Source organism: Colius striatus, chromosome 12 (genome assembly GCF_028858725.1).
Source record: "Colius striatus isolate bColStr4 chromosome 12, bColStr4.1.hap1, whole genome shotgun sequence".
NCBI classification, from domain to species: domain Eukaryota; kingdom Metazoa; phylum Chordata; class Aves; order Coliiformes; family Coliidae; genus Colius; species Colius striatus.
In genome coordinates, this window is record NC_084770.1 from 8,542,163 (window position 1) to 8,563,646 (window position 21,484).

Below are 21,484 nucleotides of genomic sequence, written 5' to 3' on the forward strand. Positions count from 1 at the left end.
CATTATGGATCTCAACTGGAGCTGGCTGGTTGCACACCTGCACAGCACTCTTCTCCTGAGCTGGCTGGATTCTCCAGCCAGAGGAGATCTGCTTTGTGCTACTGGAAAGCAAAGGTGTCTCTGCAGTCGTCTGACATGGAACAGGTACAGCAGGGGAGGGAGCTGCAGAAAATATTTGTTATCTCCCAGCTGCAGATGGTGACAGTTCTCCTTGGTGCTGAGTAGAGTCCAAAACTCAAAACCCATTACTTGCCCCAGCTTTGTCAACACTAGTTAGTCAGTGTCAGGAAGAAGGGAAGAACCTCTTTGTGGCATACTTGAATCAACTTAGAGCAATGAGACTCCTCAACACACCAGGAGTGAGAAAAATCACTTCAAAAGGCACACAATGCCTGGCACAAGTGCACGGGCTTTGAACACTGCAGCAAAAATACTATAAATTGCCTTTCTCAATCCCTGCTTGCTTTGGAGAGATCCCCACTGGGGTAAGCAAAGGTCCAGCATGGCCACTGTGCTAGTAGGAATGTTAGAATCAGGCTACATCTTGCTCCTTATCTCACTTTGCACATGCCTAGAAAGTTGGATGTTATCTTTCTCAGTGTCTCCTCCCCTAACAGCCTTGTTCACAATCCCTGAGGTTCTATTTTCCTCTCTTCTATTTCATGCTTACAATGATTTAGCAGTGGAAGAGAAAAGGCTTTGCAGGACATTCATGCTGATTTCTATCTCAGAGGCTTCAGAGAGCAGCAGACAATCTTTACCCAGCTGCAGTAATTCCTCTGCGGTGCTCTGGACAACACCTGAAAGTCTGTAACGTGGTTATGTGCATCCAACTCCCAAGTGCTGTTATCAATAATGCATTTGATGCACAGCCTTCAGAGGAACTGACCAAGGAAGGTTCTTATAAAGAGAAGTCCATCCTTTGGTCTTCTCAGGAGGAAAGTGGCGAGGAGATAGGAAGACTTAGCATTGTCGTGCCATGTCTTATTTATGTCAAGAGGGCGTTCACATTTCAGAAAGCTTTTAGCATGGGGCTGGTGCCTAGGTATGTATTTGGAGGATTAGAGAGCACAACGTGAATATTAAAATACTTACAACTTTGAGACTCAGCTAACTTGCAGAAAAGAGCTGTATGAAAGGCTATCATTGCTCCCAAACCACAGCTCCTCTGTACCTCGGATGCCACTGCCATGTCAGAGGTGGCAGGATACCCTCAAAGTCTCTTCAAGGATTTATTGATTTCTGGGAGGGACAATTAATGCGATGTTTAAAATTTTCAGGGCTTGTCAATCTTTTCCACAGAAGAATGGCCACTTCCACACAACAAAGGGTGCAATCTGCTGTTCATCACCAGGAAAAGAAGATCCTATTTCAATCAAGTAAAAGCTGTAGGAGAGGCCATGGGTGTAGTCTGTGTAGCATCCACCCACCAAGATGAATCTTTTGGTCCAGTTATAGTTTTCTGAAACACACTGATGTGAGACTCATAAAAAGTAGTCAACAAAATGGAAAAAGGATGACAGTAACAAACCAAGTAGTAGAAGCAGTTGGAAGGTGTAACTACTGGACAACAAAACTGAAGGTGAAATTAGCCACCAGCATAAAAGATCAAGTGTGCAATCTAACTGCAGTCAAAAGGGTGATGATACACAACAAACAGACTAACAGGTACCACTTCAACTGTGATTACTTGGTTTTCTAGTCCTATGACAAGTCTACAGATGACTGTTGGTGAGGCAGAGAGCTTCATCTAAGCTCAAAAATGAGGGCCAGGCCACAAGTCCAAACTCTATTCTGAACTGCCCCATTTGGGCTCAGTCTCCAGCAAAACAAAGATTTCCTCCTCCTACTCAGGACACAGAAGAGGCCATGATTTTACCACCAGAATTCTCAAAATCTCCCATTTCCTCATAATCCTTTGTTAAGCCAACCCAGCTTTGCAGAGGGTTCAGGATAAAATGAAGCTTTTATGGCAACAATGACACTGTCTTGTCATTGCTTTGCTGAGGATCGCCAAAGAACCTGTCTGTCCCCATGGTGATGGGTGGCAGCAACTCAAAACTCTTGTGGGCCCATCCCAGAGCCTCCTGTATAATTCCAGAGAAAAAAATCTAACAATGAAAAAAAGGTGGTGCAGGAGATATTCATTCACTCAAAATTTACATATTGGATAACATACTTAAATAGTCCAGCCAGCATATCTCACACACTCAGTCCTTTCCCCTTGGGACTGATGTTTACAGCCTTCCAAGAGGGCGAGGCATATTTTTAAAGCATAGTCCATCGCCTGTGTCAGCGGCCGCAGTAGGAGGGAAGGATGGGCTCTGCCTTTGATGCATGCTGCTTTTCAGCTGCCCTAACCCACTGTCACAAAGCCAGCACCGGGCTCAGCCTCAGCCAGCACATACAGAGAGAACCTCGCGGGGCCTCTCTGGTGCACCTCAGATACCATAAGGCCAGACGCGAGGCCCAGGCATGGTTCAGGAGGCCCTGGAGTGGGTCCAAAGCTGTGTCCTGCCTGCCTGCTCTGCTGCCAGGATGCCTTTGGGCAATGCTGCTGGCAAGGTGCCCCTCTGTTCCTCCCTGCTCGCGCACAGATTGCAGGCTCCTTGGCACAAGCACACCGGCCATCCCACGCACTCTGCAGAGCTGAGCACGCTGTCAGCATGCAACCCATCACAGCAGTGACTGGCTGCCAGGGCTACAAACAGATTCCTTCCACCCCGCTCTTGGTTTCACAGATGAATTCACAGCAAGAAAAGCTGGGCAGATTTGGTGTTTCCCTTGCAGTAAGGAGCAGGTCTTATAGAAATGACACCAGAAGAGGCAAGTGAAAAGTGGCTGGCAATCCCTAGGGTCCCTGTCCCTGAAGCAGGAGAGACTGGGGGGCCCAGATTCAACCAAGCATGGAGGTGCAATGACAGCACTTTGCTGAACTAGATCTCGTATAAGCATATTTCAGGTGAGGTTCACAACTTGTGTCCAGCATCTTTACTCCACCAATTTCAGGAGGTTCCTGTGAAGCACCATGCCATGGAACTACAGGTGCCAGAAGCCAGCCCTATAGCTTGGGACTTGTAGTAACAAAAAGCTATGGGGCCTGAACTTAGTTCCCATGATTCAGAGACTTCAAGAACATTATTTTTGCTTTCCAAGTGCTCAGTCAGGACAGCACCCTGTCACAGCAAAGCAGGGATGCTTCAGGCTCCCATCCAGGCCTTTCCACTACAGAACACTACATTCCGCAGCCATTCAGCCAGTCTGGCCTGAAATAGCCCAAGTACTTGGAATCTCTCTTCCTTTCCTCTGGAAAACCACAGTATTTAACAATGTTCTCCATTTTTAAAGTTTCTATCATTTGGCTCCCAGTTATAATTACATGCACACAGTCAATAAGGTTTTTTCCTTAGGTTTCTTAGCCTATGCCTGTCAGATCTCCTGCTTTCGCCCCCAGAGCCATTAGTCACTGTTTGGCAAAGGCACACCATTCACTAGTTTTATCCATTCTATATTTGAGTTTGGTGTTATCAAAAACTAGATCCAAATCACTTCATTAACACACATCTGACCTCAGTCAAACATGTCCTCGCTCAAAAATCTCCTCTATTCTTTTCATATCAGAGTCCTGGACCACGGAAGGACAATATTTGTCCTCTCTCCACTACAAAATAAAATGTTAATAATAGTCCAGCTGTCACTCTTGATATACTGGAGTTTTGGCTTGGTTTCACTTATGGAAAACAGACAACGATACTATTTATGAACAAAACAGAAACTGGTCAAATGGCATTAAAATGCAGCAAAGCATGCTGGAGAGCCTGAGGAAAAGCAAAATATTAGCCCAAGGAGATGAGTTCAGTTGCTCGCTGTTCCTGCATCATCCAGTCAGCAGGATACAAAGGGAAGGCAACAAAAGGGAACTTTCCTGTGATCACTTCTGCAGAGCACACTATGACAGTCAGCTTTTGGTTCTTTGCTGAGATGAATGCTCCACTCACACATCATTTCTGCTAACCAGAGGCTTCCCTACACACCTCAGTCTAGACATTTCCTTCCTTAGGGTTTCCTTCCAAAACTCTAACTCAGATATTGTGTTGCTCTCAACCATTCTGCTTTAACCTCATTTCCCTTACAGTGGTCAACTGATGGTACAGAATTCACAGGAGAAAAGTGGGCAAGCTCTGTGTGACACTACTGCTGCTTAGTACCAGCTCCAAAGTCTTTACCTACCTGCTAATCGAAGGTTAGGGTTATAGACTTGGCCTCAAGGAAATCAGCAGAAGGAATGCTGTACAAAGGATGGCAACTATGATTGATTCATCTCTGCAATTTCTACTCTTGCCTTCCTTAAAATTTAAAGCAACCCCTCCTCACTGGTGTTTTACCCTCATCCTCTTTCCACACTTCAAGGGAAATCACGTGAGATCAAAACTCTCAACCAAAACCTAAACATTTTGTTCTGATTTTTTTACAGTGTTTTATGTTGCTTTACCATTCCTAAAGTTCTTTCAAAATAGGGATCTGTAATGTTTCTTTGGGGAAGTGTCAAAATGAGATGAGTCACCACCACTGGAGCACTTTTTCCCAATTTTCTTCCAAAATTAAATTTCAGAAAAAGAGCATCATGCACCTCAACACCAACAGACCGCTGCCCACAAAGCGGGATGTCCCATCCCTGCTCCTTTAGCTGGCATTGGGGGAACACAGCACATTCCTAAATACCCTGCACAACCAAGGCTAAGAGAAGACATTTCTTTTTGCTGCATACTTAGGATTAGGTACTACTGTTACTGATTTTGTCCTCTGAACCATCTCTTGCTTCAACAGGTGAAAGCTAAGTCTGACCTAACTCATTCCAGACATCAATTCAAGGTGCAGAGCAGCAGCCTCCCTGTGGGAGCCCCACCATAGTCTGGGATGAAAAATCTGCCCCTAAAAAAAACACAGTATTGCACTGTCCCAGCAGCCTTCATTTGACAAGCAGTCTAGGCAGTCCTGCTAAGTGAGGCTGTACCTATTTCTAGCTCTTATAGCTAGGGCCTATAGCTGGGGCTCATAATATTCTCAATAAGCCCCGAGCTTCTGTGGACTAGCACTGGTCCTGCCCAATTTGCACTAGTCGTACATGGATGGGTGAGGTTGCTCTGCTGGACTGAAAGAAAAGCAGGATTGTTGAGGAGCTCTTGATGGCCAAGCAGAATAACATGGGCAACACCACCTCACAAAGGCAAAATGGACCACTTTGCTGCTGATATCCATGCTTACACGTTTCCATGCTGCATGAATGGCATGCCAAGGTGCCCAACAGGAGCTGCATTTTAGGAACATTTGAGGCAAAGCAGGAATCTGCTCCCAGGGGCTGGCTCTTGTCAGCACAGCTGCTTTGTTGAACATCCATTTTGTTCCCTCCATATTTATGAATAAGCCAGGGGATGGGAAGAGTTTTACATCTCCCAGCTAATGCCTTCATTCAGCAAGCCCCTTTAAACAGCCAGTGAAGAAGAGTAGATACTCTGGAGGGAAATTAAAAGCACATTACTTTGAGCTTCTGCTGTGCTTTGCCTTTGGAGACATTTCTCTCTCCACCAACCTGGCTCCCTAATGAGGCACATAAACTAGGGAATCCCCTCAGCATGTATGCTTGCTTGCAAAGTTTGCAAAAGAGAGATGTCCAGGATACTGCTTGGCCTATTTGCACTTCTGACCAAGTCAGCTAGCAGCACTGGAGGTCAAAATGGAATTACAAAAATGGTATTGGCAGGAGCAGGTTTAACACCCCAAGCCTATTAAGAGAGAGAATGCAGCATTGATTCCAGCCCCTGACCTTGAAATGATGTAAATAAGAGTGCAGCAACCCTAGAGGAGTTGTAGCAAAATAGTTAGAGCATTGCAAGCAGATTAAAAAAAAATACAGTCAATATACATACTTCCCCAGATGCTTGTTTATTATTATGCAAGACATGTTTATTATGCAAAACGGCAGAGCAGGAAAAAAACAGGGAAAAAGAAAATGCAAAGGCACACTGAGCTCTTAACATGACTTGAGGGTTTTTTTATTCAATGCTGTTTAGATTTTTTTTTTTTTGTGCATAATCATTGCCTTATTAGCAGGAATCTTTGAAGTGATTCAAGCTCTAATTTCAGCATTTCAAACTCACAGGTTTCTACCGTAAAACCATACTGAGCTCTCGGAAGCGACCCATTTTTTTCCCCCCTCTGTATTCTGTATCTCTGGTAGTGTTTTCTCAGCCTTTCCAATAAATTATGTATCACGATTTGCCATTTAAAAAATAATTAGAACTTTGAGTTAAACGACATGGAATATCTGAGAGTAGTACATTTTAGAAGAGAAGCATTATGCACTTGGGGCAAAACCAATCCCAGCTGTAACACCACTGAATTATACATATCATATTGAGAGATGCAATTTTAGTGTACTTGGAGTGATTGGGTGGGCCTGTGGAGGCTCTACAGCCCCATGATGAGCATCTGCTCCAGAAGAAGCAGATATGCCCCTCAGTCAAAACAGTTTGCAGACACTCCCTTCCCCACGTCCCTGCGAGCTGTTGCAGTAGAGGCAACAGAGAGAAAAGGGGGCACTTGAGAGAAACGTCACAGAAAAAGGTCACATGGAGTAGGAATTAACTTGGTGGAACTGTTAACTCCAGAGACAAGAGAGCATGTTCTGCGTCTTCTGTTATGATTAGGCTGTAAACTCACTAGGACAGTAAAGGTAATATCCACTGTCTTCTTTTCATTGTGTATATTTTTATTTTGGCATAATATGCTAGCAGAGGAATCTCAGGAGAGTCACATCACTTCCCAGAACAGGTGTTGGTAACAACCTTATGCACCATCAGGGAATTAACAGCTGCTCTACATTACAAGAAATCAAATAGGAACACACCAATGACTGCAAGCTTGCCATGCAGACTGTGTTTTGCATCTTACTGTGTGTGCAAAGTCAAGTGCCTCAGACCAAGGATTGGTTTTCTTGCCTACTAAGCATCTATTTCCCCAGCTGACCTCACAGATAGCTATGAGCTGGTATGGAAAATATCAGGTATCTAGTGCAAGTAAAAAATGCACAGGAGTCAAACAGCTGCTTCCCAAGCAGAGGTGCTTCGGCATCTGATGCATTTAGGCCTCTGAAGCTGGCTAGAGATCCATAGACGGCTTCAACTCAGCAACTAGGTGAACCTGCTTCTGCAGGGGAGTTGGACTAGATGATCTCTAAAGGTCCCTTCCAACCCCTATCATTCTATGATTCTATGAACTCAACCCCACACTGTACCTATCCATCCCTAACTGAGCAGAAGAGATGAGGAAACTCATTGCTAAAGGTATGAATGTGGATGAGTACAAAAGAGGATCCTGCTTGTTTTTGCAAAGAGCCTTCTCACCAAGGCTGGCACCTGGAAGACTTTTTCTGAGGGCTAGTTATTCTAAACCCATTCATTCAAGAGCCCCTTGGCCCAAACTCAGAAGAAGCTGGCACAAACTGTCTCTGAGAACAGACTGATAATAGCCTCTGGTTTTATACAGGGCAGAGGATGTCAGCCAAGGTCTTAACTGATGCACACAAATTAAATGTCACCAAAAAAATCTCACCAAACAAAATCAAACCCACTATGGTGATGTGTAGTTACAGCCACAATCCAGGCTCAAGAGGAGGAGAAAAAAACCCACAAAAATATTCTGTCGATAGCTGCATTTTATCTGAAAGCAGTCCTGGGCTTGAGGATGTTTCAAGAAGTCCTAGTAGGAATAGGTCTGGGACAGACAGCAGAGCAGGCAGCCAAGCAGTTGATTTATCAATAGATCTGCATGAGTGAACAAAATCTATGGGGAATACTGACCCATTTTTTTCAGAAAACCCTTAGAAAAAGCTAGTGAAAAAACAGATACATGCACAATACCAAAGGAAAATGGCCTGAGATACAGTAAAGCTGTAGTTCAGGGTCTGCCAAGCAAAGGAACAGGGAAAACACGTCCTTTGGTGTGGGCAGCACTCAGGTCCAGGCGGCACAGCCAGTGGCCCTGGTTGCCCCAGAGAAGAACAGACTGTCAAGGCTGCCAAAGCAATTCCCCAGCAGAATCTTTGAGACTGACACAGCCCTGCCAAATGTCAGACTTGAGAGGGAACTCAGCCCCATAAAGAAAGCTGCAGCATCCAAAAGAGACTGCTTGAACAGGCTGAGCTCTTCTCAGCAATATCCAGTTCTTTTATAGGACATTGGTCTCGTCCCTGGTCTTTGATGCTATCAATGGCTTGACCTATGCTCCCTGCTCCTAATAACATTTATCCACAAATTTTCTTTTTTCTTGCTTTGAGGTATGCTCCAAGGCACACAGAATTAATTGATTTACTGCTGTAAGACAGAGACAGAGCCACCAGTCAATACCAGGCAAAAAAAAAAACCCCAAACACAGAGTCCAGTAAGTTCCATCTCCCTGGAGCAGAGGTAGGCCAGTAGCATTCATTGATTGCAAGCAGAAATCTTGGATCATGTTGATGAAATGAGCAGTTTAACTCTTATTAGTTCAGACAGAGCTGAATGTCATCAAGTCACGGCATGTAATGAGGTCCAGCTCATTAACCACTGACCACAGTAGATTCTTAGCCTTCCCTGATTAACTTTCCTACTTAAGACAGTCACGCTTGCTGGGAATAAGCAAGCCATTAAACCACTCATTTGAAAACATGTATGAATTGGTGTCTTTTAGGACTCTTACATGACTAGCAGATATATTTCCTGGAAACCTGGTCCTCCCACTGCCCACCATCTCTTGTCCCTCCCACACTTGTTATCATCTCCCTACTGCTTAGCAAGAGATACTTTCCCTCTGCATCATCTCTAATCTCTCAGCTGTCAAAGACATTTCCAACCCTCAATTTCTTCTTTTGCCCAAGCCCCTCACCTTTGACTGTCTTTCACTATTTATTCAGAAAATCCTGATGCTTCATTGCTCCAAAAAGCTCCCTTCCCAGCCTGGATAGGGCTCTGTGCTTTCCTGCAGTCCCCATTTACAGGGCACTGGTGCTATGAGGAGCCTCAGCACTGGGCCAGGGCCCTTTGTGCCCATGCACTAGACAAACACAGGGCAATCAGTCCTGATGCCCTGACTGTGCCTAAAGGGAAGCATGCATGATAATGCAGTACCACACCATGATTGGTATTACCTTTAGGACTCTGATAGCTTTACAAAAAGAGGAAGTTTTCATTGTTAGTAAACCAATGTAATTTATTTAGCAGCAGTCATTTATGTTTACTGGGCTATGAAAGAACAGGAAGCGTCTGGCATCCACAGAGATCCAGATTGATCTCTCTGTCTCTTCTTGACAAGCAGCCAGTTTTGAGACCTCTCTTGCCAGGCATACTAACACATCCACTTGCTGTTTCTTTTACTCTGAGCCACCGGGGAGATAGAGCTTTGTTACCTCCTGGGGGAAAGGGGGAAGTCCCAACCATGTGAGCTATTCAAAACTGACCAGAAACATACACAGATGGTTAAGAGTTAGGAAAAATTGCACAGGAGCAACTCAAACTGTTGTCCTTTCAGCAGTCCTATCTCTACTCTCACATACGCTTATAAAGCAAAGTAAATGCCTAGACAAGAGTAGAATTGCTGCATTGTAAATTTACACAAAGGCAGATGAGATTAGAATCTTGGCCATACATTTTAAAGATATCATAAGTGCAGAAATGAGAAGTGTATTATTAACTATCACTTTTTACTATGTAGAACTAGAGCAAAGTTATTTGAAGCATAAAAAATTCTGGCAAAGGGCTGCCATATTTAATAAATCATTGAATCAATTATTCACTGTGAAAATCAATTACTTACTTCAAATGAGAATCTTATGAATAACCTCATGCCCTTTCATGCCATCTAAGAAAGTTATAGGGGAATTAGTCAGTAAAAAATGCCTCACTTATCTTTTATGTGTATTAAAAAGACCACACAAATACAGGGAAACTCTGCTCTGCCAAAGCACTCTGCAAACAGAACAGTCCAGAACCATTTCAATGAAGTCAGCGCATTGCTGCGGATTTACACTGCAGTCAAAAGCAGAATAGGACCCTTTGAGGCACCACCTATCATCCAGGCACAATTCAGAAGCAATTCCATTCAGTCCATGCCATTTCACAGATGTGAAACCAGAATATAACCAGCAAACCACACCACTTCCTCTACAACGTGACCTACATTAAGCAACTGCTCAAAGGAACACAAAGTGTATCATCACAGGTCAGGAAATACTGCCATGAATCTCCGTGGAGACACTTTAAAGTGAATATTGCATGGCCTTGCAGAAGCTCCCCTCGTTCCTGCTTTTAAAGGTTTGATGATACGTGACCATTTTCAGAACAAGCTGCAAGTCTCACTGCAGCCTCCTCTCTCCCTCCCACCAAACCAAATTGCTCCATGAACTCAAGAGTGCAAAGTACTTACTGAGCTGTAGAGATATCCCTCAGCATTCATGGCAACGTACAGACCTGCCTTCACCCCTTGGATTGCCACCACGCGAAGACCCACAGGAATTAGATTGAAAAGGGCTGCAGAAGGAAAACAAAAGCAAAGGTTATGGAGACATCACCCTGTGTGGCCACTGCTGCTTTCTGCCCCAGGGCCAGCCCACCCCACTTCAGACAGAGATACTGAACTAGAATCAAAAGTCCTGCTTCCAGCTACAAGATCTGCAGCCACGAGGCTAATGATAAAAGGCAATGTTTACAAGTACTGAATTTGGCTGCCTCTCAGAAGCCTTAACACCCCCATCAGTCTGTCTGATCACTGCCTTTGCAGTGCCAAGGGCTCATCCATGCACCCAAGCTGGCACATCTCAAAGGCTGTCCACAGGCCAGCTGAACTACGGCGACTGCACACGTACATGCCTTTGCCCCTGGCAAATGCAGCAACATGACCTTGTTTGATTCACCCTGAAACAGATTTAAGCCTAGTCACATTTTCCTGCATTTGCCATATGCTGAAAGCGTATACACACAGAGACCATGGCCAGAAGGATGCAAATTAACTTGACTGTGTGTCTACCCCTGTGATCCCTGCTGTCAAGGGAATGAAGCAGCCTGGGAAGAGACAGTGCTCCACTCTAGAACCTGAGCATTGCTCCTCAATTCAGAAGCAGCACTAGATAGGACAGAAGAGGACAAGACCTTTCAATACTCAATTTTATAACAATCTTATTGGCAAAAGCATTGCAACCACTTCCACCCAATTAGTTACTTTATTGCTTGATTCTAAGTAGACCCTGTATCCCATTGAAAGACCTTTCCCAGGAGGAGAACACATGAATGCACCATCAGGCTTTTGCTACATTTCTAACACAAAGAGGAGAGGAGTGTCAATGCTCATAGACTGAGCACTGAGGCATTAGCATGGCTTTCCACTGATATTTATAGGACAAAAGCAGCCAGATGTTGTAGGATGCCTTGTGCTTCAGCTTACAAAATGCTAAGCAGACCGTGTCCCAGTGAACTCAACAAAAGATGGGCACAGGGTCAGGCAGAAAAATGAGCACGAACATAAGGGAAATACTTCACTCAAGGTCTCTTCCCACACATCTGCCCTGAAACAAGAAGATTGTTATCTGGTTCTCTAATCCTGAGGTAGGTTTTATGCCTGAAACATCCCATGGAGCAAGTACAGCACAAAGGGATCTTCACATAACAGTTGTAGGAGAAACAATCCTCCTTCACTGTGTCATCTCCCAGTCTCTCCTTCCCTGGGAGATGGACCACTGCTGATTTAACATCAGCTCTAAAGTATAAAAGAACTTTTGCTGAAATGGCCTATTTAAAATGCTATAGCTCATCAGACCAAGCTAGTGTTAATCGTGGTATGACAGGTGGGAATCAAGTCCAGCTCAACATGAACCCCCTGCCCCAAAGAGACTGGTTAGATGTGCACGTGTCAGGTTATGCATGGATTTATCTCAACCACAAGATTCTTCCCAAGAGCCACCCTAATGTATAATCTGTGAATTACTGCAGAGGGGAGGAGATAAGTGTGTATGGATTCTTTTCCACGAAAAATAAACCATTTACAGCCAACGTGGAGAGAAAAGACAGGAAAAAAACACCTCAAACCTGAAACTGGGGCTTGATTCTTTCTTTGCAGTCAGTGGTTCAGACTTTGTAGTCTGAACAAGGACTTGAACAATTTCTAAGAAAAAAAGCAAAGTCCAAAAGGTGTGCAAAATATAATGGGAAACTGGTTACATTCAACCTGAACTCTTCGTGGATTTGGTTAAAAATCAGTAGTGGATACCTTTTCAAAAGTAAAACCTGCAAAAAACCCACAGAAGACAAAAAGTCACTTTGCTCAAGATGTCCAGTGAGTGCCTTGGCTGAGTTGGTTTCAGAGTTGTCTCCAAAATGGGATCCCTGAGTCCCAGTTTCACTCAAATGCCCTTTTTTCCCCTCACTCAATTTCCAAGGAAGACTAGATGACTTCCCTCAGTGAGCTGCCTAAAATCAAGGACACTCAAGTCTGGTGAAAAGAAACCTATTCTCAGTATATTTTCAGGCTTTTAAGCACCATATTCAGTAAAAAAACCCAAACCTATAGAACATGTGCGAAGTCCTAAAAAATCCAGCGCTTGTATTTGTCATTTCGTGGGAGGATGTCAAGAGATGTATACAGCAAATGAAGTCCAGCCTGGGTATTGGGCTGTGAACAACTGTGAATCAAGGACAGTGCTACTCTGATACTGTCCCCAGATGAGATAAACATACTCCACAGTAGCTACTCAGCACTGTAGAGCTGCTCTATTTGAAAAGCTCACTCGTCAAAGCAAGCTATATTTCTATCATTTTCTCACTGCCATGAAGGTCTAAACCTCTTTGCAATTAACAAGTCTATTTATAAGCAATTCCCCTTCCCTAATTCCCCCCTCCACTGAAAAATGGAGTACATTACTGCTAATAATGAAACAAAATGGGCATCATCATTCACTCCCTACAGCCAATTTGTCTTGCACAGAAAACTGTGACAGACCATTCAAAGCATTCATTACACAGTGAGGTGATAATACCCAGAATTAGTGGGTGAAAAGCCCCACTTGGAAGCAATCACATCTCCAAATCTCTCTTTCTACCTATAAATGCTAAGGGAGCACAGGAAAAATTCTCATTTGCTCCAGCAAGTCCATTGTCAGTTCCCAAGTTCCCCAGGACCCCGTAGCAGACCATGGCAGCAATACCCACGTCATGGCTTTCAGGCATCTCCTGCAACATACTGCAGAGCAAGGGGGTAAATGAGCAGGCAAGCAGGAGGATGTGCTTATGACATAGGTAACCAGCCAAAGAAGTTTTGTGAAACAAATGTCTTCCTCTACTAAAAAAGTGGTTTGGATCAATCAGACCTTGTACATTCTCAGAGCTGTTCCTGCACTAAAATCTAGAAACATCTTTGAAGAAGTTTAAGCCTTTTGTTATCATACTTCCAAATTAATATTTCATCTTATTTTAAAAGAGATTTAAAAGCTTAGAAGAGTTACTATAAGAATGTAAAAATACAGGGGAAAAATCCTCAACCAACCTCAAAAGCAAGATGTCTCATTCTTTATTCAAGAAAAGAGACTCTGGTTAACGTGAAAGAGCAGATTTAGAGATGAGCAGAGGACTGGGTGTAGAGAGCAGAACTTGACATAGGGTTTGCTGGTGTAAAAAAGAGAAAATGTAACAAATGCTTTTAAAAAAAAACCTTTCTACTGCCAATGGGTCATCTTCTATGCTCTCTGCAACTGCACAACATGGCCATGCTCTTTTATTTCATGGGCAGAAGAGAAAAATATCTTTAAGACACTAAACATTTCCACCTATTTTCCTTCATTACGTCTTACCATTGTGAACCCTTAGTAGATGTCCCTTTGTCCCTGCTATTGACAATACCACTTTTAGCTCACTCCAGTCTTAAACTCTTTGGCCCTAAGTTTGTTGTTCACTGTTACATTATCACATTTTATCACCTGCATAATATGGTCTTTAAATCTGAATGCATACTTATAGGTCTGAGCTAGCTTAATCATAGAAATGGAAAAGGCAAGATGTGCCATATATAAGATGTGGTCCATATGCTCAGCTGATTTAAGCAGTAGTAAGCCAGAGGACCTAAAGTAATTTCTAGCAGGTTATTTGTGCAGCACATGAAGAACTAATGGAGGATGCAACAGATAATGGAAGTCTTGATGCACCAGGAGATGGGGAGGTTTAGGATGCTGAGGGTAGTAAGGAAGGCTGCTAAGATGATCAAGGGGCTGTGGTGCAATATATGAGAGAAGAAACGGAGGAAACTGGGCTTGCTTAGCTCAAAGGGAAAGCCAGAGAGACTCTTCTCAGAGGAATACAATGAAAGGACAAGAGGCACTAGACAAAAGCCTCAAAGACATTATGACTGGATATACAAAAGTTCTCTACAACAAGCATAGTGCAGCACTAGAAACAGAGGCAAGGAAACTATGGAATGGCTCACTCCTACAGGCATTTGAAACCACTAGACAAGGCTCTGTGCTCCTCCAAATAGGATGTTGGACTGGAGACCTCCAGAGATTTTACCAGGCTTAATCTTTATGTTTCTGTCTGTAAAGCCTCAAACAATATCCAAGCTATGGTAGGAGGCTGTTTCCATCTAGTCAGTACAGTTGACATATGCTTTATGTACTGTCCATTTGCTGAGGCTTTTCAGATGTTCAGCAGAATTATGTTGGCAATGGAAGAAGTCCAGTTGCTCTCACAAAGAAGGGGCATTACCCTGCTAAGCCCAAGAATGAGCAATAATAATGCAAGCACTAACAGCAACATTCAGCCCCAAAAGGCCATTTGAGATCAGTGCAGTTGGAAGGAAAAAGATACTGCCTCAAATTCAAGTTCACATATAACATAACTCAAAACATAAGGGCATCATACACCATGAAACTGTGGTCTGGTTAAAAGAAAATTCACCATGTATCCCAGCAGAAGTAGGCAGAGAATCTGCCTTCCTGCTTACAGTAAAATGGCGTGTCTTCAACTGCATGGAATAGGGAACAGATGTCCCAAGCGCCGTTTTGCGGGAAGCTGGCTGCCTGCCCATTCAAATGCCATTACAACTTGGCTTCTGGGGGTTCTTTTTCTTTAAGTGAGAGGAGGTGGAAAATAAATGCCATCAGCCTCAAGAACACACACAGAAAATAGGCACCAGATAATTAATTTTAAAATTGCTTAAATATTAGCAGTTCCTCTTATATAAATATCTGGATTTTATTAGAACTTTTAATTGCATCAGACGGATCTGAGGGACATGTCGTGTCTCATTTGAAACGTTTATTTTGCCAGAGTAAACCAACCTAATGTAGTCCATGAAAATTAAGCTTCCCTCTGTAATGCTAATTTGAATAATCAACGTGTGGCTACAGAACAGAGTGATGTATGGAACACAGTGTCCAAGTATTTAACTGCGGTAGGACAGCTCTTGGATGGAGAATAGATGATCATCCAAGGTGGGAAGGACTCGTGGCCACCAAGATTGCCCTTCTCTGTCAGTAGAGGCAAGCTAACTAACTCCTTTCCAGGGACAGGGAAATATTTTTTCTAGTCTTTGATGAGTTTTGCCCTTGCACAGAAATACTACACAGACTTCTGACTGGCTGCTCATGAATCTTTTGGATAACTATTTTAAACCAGGAAACATCAATGAAGTAAATCTATTCACTGAGACAAGTTTTAACTTTTTTTCTTGTCACAAATGGAGATGTTTCAAGGAACAGAAAGAGGAAAAAAATCAGTATGATTTATTTCTGTATTTACAGAGTGAAAAATGTGATTGTGCTTTGTAGCTGTAAGTAGAAGCTTCATATAATAAAAAAATGTTGCCTCAACCTGAAGGTTTATAAAGGAGAGCATGTGGTAAAAAGTTAAACAAAAACTGAATAAGCACATTCTTAATTTAATTTTCAAGAGTCAAATATCACCAGGTTGGACTTTTTCCCCTTTTGTTATCCCCTGAGATCAGGAATTCTTTGGCTCTCCAAAAGCTCACTAAACTTCCCAAATACAGCCTGTGACTTTGAGCAAGTGGCTTAGTATACTTCAGCTCAATGTTTCCTGTTCCACCAAGCAGTCAAGGCAAGTCTGCCATCTCACCAGAAAAACTTACACTCTGGAAGCACCCTGCAGGACATCTACTTCCAATTAAAAAGACTGGATGGAAGTGCTACACAAGTACTCAACAACCTTGACAAACTGGTCTAACACGATACATAAACAAGAACTGTTTGGGCAAGCGGGGCCCAACCTCAGTCATGGAGATTCAGGAGGTTCCCCTGCACCTGCTGAGTTGCAGGCAGCAGCAGGTTCCCTTGTCTTCCCTACCAGACTGAAATATTGCAGAACTGCTCTTACATTTTATTCTCCTATGCTGCTTACCTAAACTCACCCCTGCTTCCATTTAAGTCCATTACTTTGTTGTTCAGCCCTCACTGATAGATGAGGGTAATGAATTCCTGTCATCTCTAGCAGTAATTCATGTATTGTTGACAAATTGGCCTCCAATGGGATTTTTCTGCAGATTGAAAACACCCTATGTCTTCTTTAAGAAAAAGCAGCTAATACAATTCAACACTGGGTCATTATTCACCCTCTAAAGCCCATTGAACTCATCCCACGTGTTGGCACCTTCTTGATAAAAAACACAAGTCCTGACTCTTCTTGCAGAAGAGACCTGCTTAGTCTCTCACAGGTTAAAAGTGAGTATGGTGGGCCACGGATTCTCCTGCTCCAACATAAATTAGAAGCTGTGCCATTGTGATTTGTGGCATTTCATTTGGCCAACACCAGCATATGAAAAAGGGGACTAAAATCTGCCACTCACATCTGTGACAGGCCAAGTTTCCAGTGAATGCAGTCCCTTGGGTCACTTCACAAAGGCTTTGCCAGCCTCCAACAGTTTCAGTTGCCATCTTCCCAAAGCTCCTCTCTCATGCTTGAATCCCATCCATGAGCTGGCTGCAGCAGAACAGTCCCATCACACACAATGTCCAGCATCTCGTGGATGGGGCAAACACCATGGATGTGGGGCTGCATCCACCTTGCACACTTGTCCAAGTGCACCTCCATAGGGACAACATCAATGCCCTGCTCCATGTGCTGCATCCCTGCAGACACTCCTCACCTGCAGTTCAGGCCCCACCTTCCTGAAGGATTGATGCCTTCAATCCAGGTAGGACCTTCTTTGAGTCAGAATAAGATTCACCCCCAAATTAAGTGTAGGTTCTTTCAACAAAGTTTGCTTCCATCAGTTCTACCCCACAGATGGGCTGCTCATCTCTAATAATGAGCGGGAAGACACCTTCTACGCTAGACAGAACAGATATGATGGCATGGGGAGCTTCAAACCAACACTGGATGACAAATGAACATTGAAGCCCTACTCTGTTGATGCAGTTTGTGGCACCAAGAATCTGAGCTTATTACTGCCCACTCAGAAGCACCCACCTGACATCTATGAAATGAAAAGATGATGTAGAAAATATCCCGCACCTTTAGCTTTTTGAGGAGCTGTGGTACTGGCAAAACCACTTCTGCAAAAGCAAGACTGGCTACTGCTTTGCATTTGTTTGAACCTCCTGTACAAATGTAATTTTTAAACCTGTGTGGCTTTGCTGCACTCTGCTATCCTTTGTTGGACAGCATGAATCCAGTCCCTTTGAATAGGTTTTGGAAGTTGGCCTTCTTTGGAAAGGTCATTCAATACCCTCAACATTTCCATTAGCCTCAAGCACTAGACTTCAGTGAACAGCTGGTTTTCTCTAGCCTGGAAACTCCTGATGTTTGCTGAATTTTTCGGGATAAAACAGCAAAAACCATTTTCTCCTCTGCTCCTTGGAGAGAGAATTCCCCATATCCTTTACCCACGTGGCATGTGTATAAATATAACCTCCTTTCTCTTCTGGCAGCAATTCAAATCATGGGTTTTATTCTCCACCCCACCCAGATGGCAGTTACAGAATCGGGGCAGGAGGGAAGAAGATCAGAGAGGCAACATATGAAAATACACAGGCAAGATTTAAAGGGGAAGGATAGAAAGAAAAAATGTGCAGAAAACAGCTGGTTTCTTCCTGCTTTGATCTTTTAAAAAAATGAAGCTGCCCACCCACAAGGTGATGCATTTGATTGTAACAGGGTTGCAAAACAGGCTAATTTTTCTTACTGTAGTCACTGTTTTCGTCCTTGGTCCCATCAATTGTACCATCTGGGTGCATCTGCAGGAAGTATTCCTGCTGGCTGAATAACCTTGTCACAATTCCTTTCAGCTGGGGTTCTGCAAAAAAAAAGTTAAATAATTATTATTAGATACATCAAGTAGCAAGAGACTCAATTTGCTTGGCCCCCATTAAGCCCTGGGTAAATGTAGAAGTGCTTGGCAGACAAGACAGCTTTCTGTGATTCCTTTCAAGCGTGGTTGTAAAATATTCATATATACATACACGTAGAGGCAAATAAAATTGAGATCAGATGAGCAGGTAAAACACAACACATAGTAGGTGCAGCAGAAAGTAACAGATTTATGGAACGTTGCTTCTCTGGAAGTTACCTACCAAATGAAAGTCTTCAGACAGCTTATGCATTCTGAATATGCCACTCAGAGGAATATTTTCTAGCACTGTTGCAAATAATTTGCTTATTGATTCTTATTCTGCCTATGAAGCCAACTACCTTTCTTTCTGTATGGTTGATTCAGTATCATCCAGCTCCAGTTTTATGAAAACCTATTTAAATGACTGCTATCAGAATGATGTAAACCCAAAGTAACTGAGTGCTGAATGAGTCCAATTGTGTGGGACTCTGGGAGCAAAATCCTGAAAGGAACAGATGCGAGACACCTCCAAAAGTGACCTCTGAAGGATTTATGGGCACCTTTAAACGCCTCTGTTTTAAAACCCCACATGTTCCTCCCTCCCACAACACGTGCCACATACTCTGTTAGATGAGAATCACCCTTTGCCTCTAGCAGGGTCCTTTACCAGCCCTTGTACATCATGAGCCAGCCACAGCTAGGGACTTCTCTACCTCTGCAACATTTTATACCTGTGCTGAAGGGGAAAAGGGAAACACACAAAAAAAGCAGAAGCAATTTGAACTTCACACGACAGAGGTCTGAAGCATTACTGTCTCCCCATCATCCAGCTGATCAAACAAATGAAGTGGTCAAATAGAAATTCAATTTTAACCATGCAAGTCCTACAATTTGTCACAGGCATCACTTCTGGAAAGTGAGTTAGCTGCCTACACAGACACACTAGCTGGGTTGCAGAGATCTTCCTTGGCTAACAGGAGTTTGCAGTTCTATGACCACCCACCAAAAGTAAATAAGTCCTAGTTATTGCTGGCTCAATAGACAGGAAAAAGTCCAGTGTAGCATACCAAAATCTAGTCAGCCTCCCATCTTTCATGCCTCTAGTGAGGCTGTTTAATAAGCCATGGTCCTTACATAACTCCGGTCACGTTGTGTGTTAAGTGTTTCCATCAGGAGCCCCCGTCTCTAACAACTTTACACCACAAAGTACAATTTTCATTTGAGGACAGCACTCTCAGCCCACACTTCTGTGGAGGCAAATTTCCCCCCACACTAAGGGGAGACTTTGGATATAGACCGACTGCAGGCACAAAGGATTTCATCTTCAGCAATCCTTCCACCAGCCAGGGGAGAGTCAGGCACCATTTCATAGTTACAGAAGCCGTGGAATAAATCAGTATCCACTGATATCTATGCTGCATTAAAAAAGTTACTTCATAGTAACAAGAGTGTTGTAGGCCACAGGCTGGCTTTCTCCCAGCAAGACTCAACCACAGGACAGTAAATAAGTACAATGCACTGACCATCCACTGAGAGCTAACATGGGCCAAGCCAATATATGTCAAACTGAGACTTAGATTGAGCCAAGTGTTTTGCTTTCTTCTTACCAAAATAAGCTATTTTGTTGAATGCAGAAGCTGGATTTAACTTGCTTTTCTAACAAGCATATCAAAGCTAGAGGAAATGAAAAGCTATATTCTCAGGCACAGATGACTGTACCACCCTCCAAGCCTGTCCCCTTCTTCCCTTTTATCTAATACTACAATGGTAAAGACAATAATAGGCACTGTCTGATGCAAGACACCCATGTTTGAGTCCCTGAATGAGTTTCAGCCTCATTTTTACTCTCTAGTTAAATTCTAACATTTAGGTGCTTTGCATAAAATAGAATTGCTCCCAGCAGGAGAGATTTAGAAGATGCTGCTGCAGCCTGAGGTTTTCTGTGTGCTGGGAAAGGGAGGGATCTCATCTTAAAGCCCTTCAAGGATAAGGAGGCGAAATATAAAACAACTCTGACCTTTTCCCCGTTTCTTGGGAAGATGATTTAGCTAGAGGATAGAAGGTCCTTTCCTTCTTTAGGGTGTAAACAATACTTCAATCATGCAAGTAAATTTGTAACAACGTGAAAACCTTTCCCACTTTTACCAAATAGCCTACCAAGTAAAACACTGAGCTAATTTGTTCAGCATTAGGAACTTCATGTCAGTTTTAGAGCTTCAGAACAGCACCCAAGATCTTCTGAGGTCCTCCTGCATCTTTGCATCTACACCATTGCACCTGAAGGCTAGGTTATCACCATATGAAAATGCAGGCTAAAGTCCCAGATCCCTTTTGCTACTGATCTGACAGACATGGTCAAGGTCCAATTCAAGCTTTAACAACTGTTAAAGCTGTTTTCATAACCCGAGGCTTTTATGAATCAATGCTTGCCTGGAGACAGGTTGGAGGGGAAGTCTTATATGTGCTTTTTTCCCTGACTTGACCCATTTTGCTGAAGTTTGAGGTTCCTACCCAAACTCAAAGTAAAACTCAAGGGAGTGAAGCAGAGAGCTTTTAGCCATACACAAACCCACCACATTCCTCCTGGCCCTAACACAGCCTGACAGCAGCAGTGTTGCTGTCTCTCCTTGCTGCACAGATCTGTAGGAGCACCCCTGCTTCCCAGGCTCATTTAGGATGCCTTGCAGTGCCAGTAAACATCTTTTCCCAACGTCAAAGGGTCAGAAAGCACTTTGAAGACATAAATATCTCCTTCCCTGGTTTCTGTATTTCTTTTTTCTATAGGAGAGAGGCACTGGTGAGCAGTTCCACCTTCAGGTACCCCTTTGGGTACCTATCTGAACTAAATACAAAAGCAGCCTAGAGAGATGCATAGGCAGCAGAGAGTTCTCCCATCTAACCCAAACACAGTCCTTGAGGGTCAGAGTTGCCTGGGCAACAGTTGATTTATCTCATCTGGTACAGCCATCACTACATCTGAACTGGGCTCCCTTTGCATCTGAAAAATCAATAGGTAAGTCAAACCAGGTCCACAGTATCCTGAAGTCACCTACATCTCTTAATTGTTTGCAAAGATACAGCTCAAACAGGCACCGCTATGCTGGTGACAACAGCCAGCACTGCT

General features: G+C 43.4%; 1 protein-coding gene across 1 annotated transcript in view; it reads right to left on the minus strand.

Moving 5' to 3' along the window:
* FGF12 (fibroblast growth factor 12) overlaps positions 1-21,484 on the minus strand; it is a 102,341-nt gene that overhangs the window by 62,212 nt on the left and 18,645 nt on the right. The window contains exons 2-3 of the mRNA XM_062005524.1: positions 18,214-18,324; positions 10,459-10,562 (exon numbers count right to left, since the gene is read on the minus strand). Of these exons, the coding sequence (XP_061861508.1) occupies positions 10,459-10,562; positions 18,214-18,324 (215 nt within the window). The remainder of the gene's footprint in view (positions 1-10,458; positions 10,563-18,213; positions 18,325-21,484) is intronic.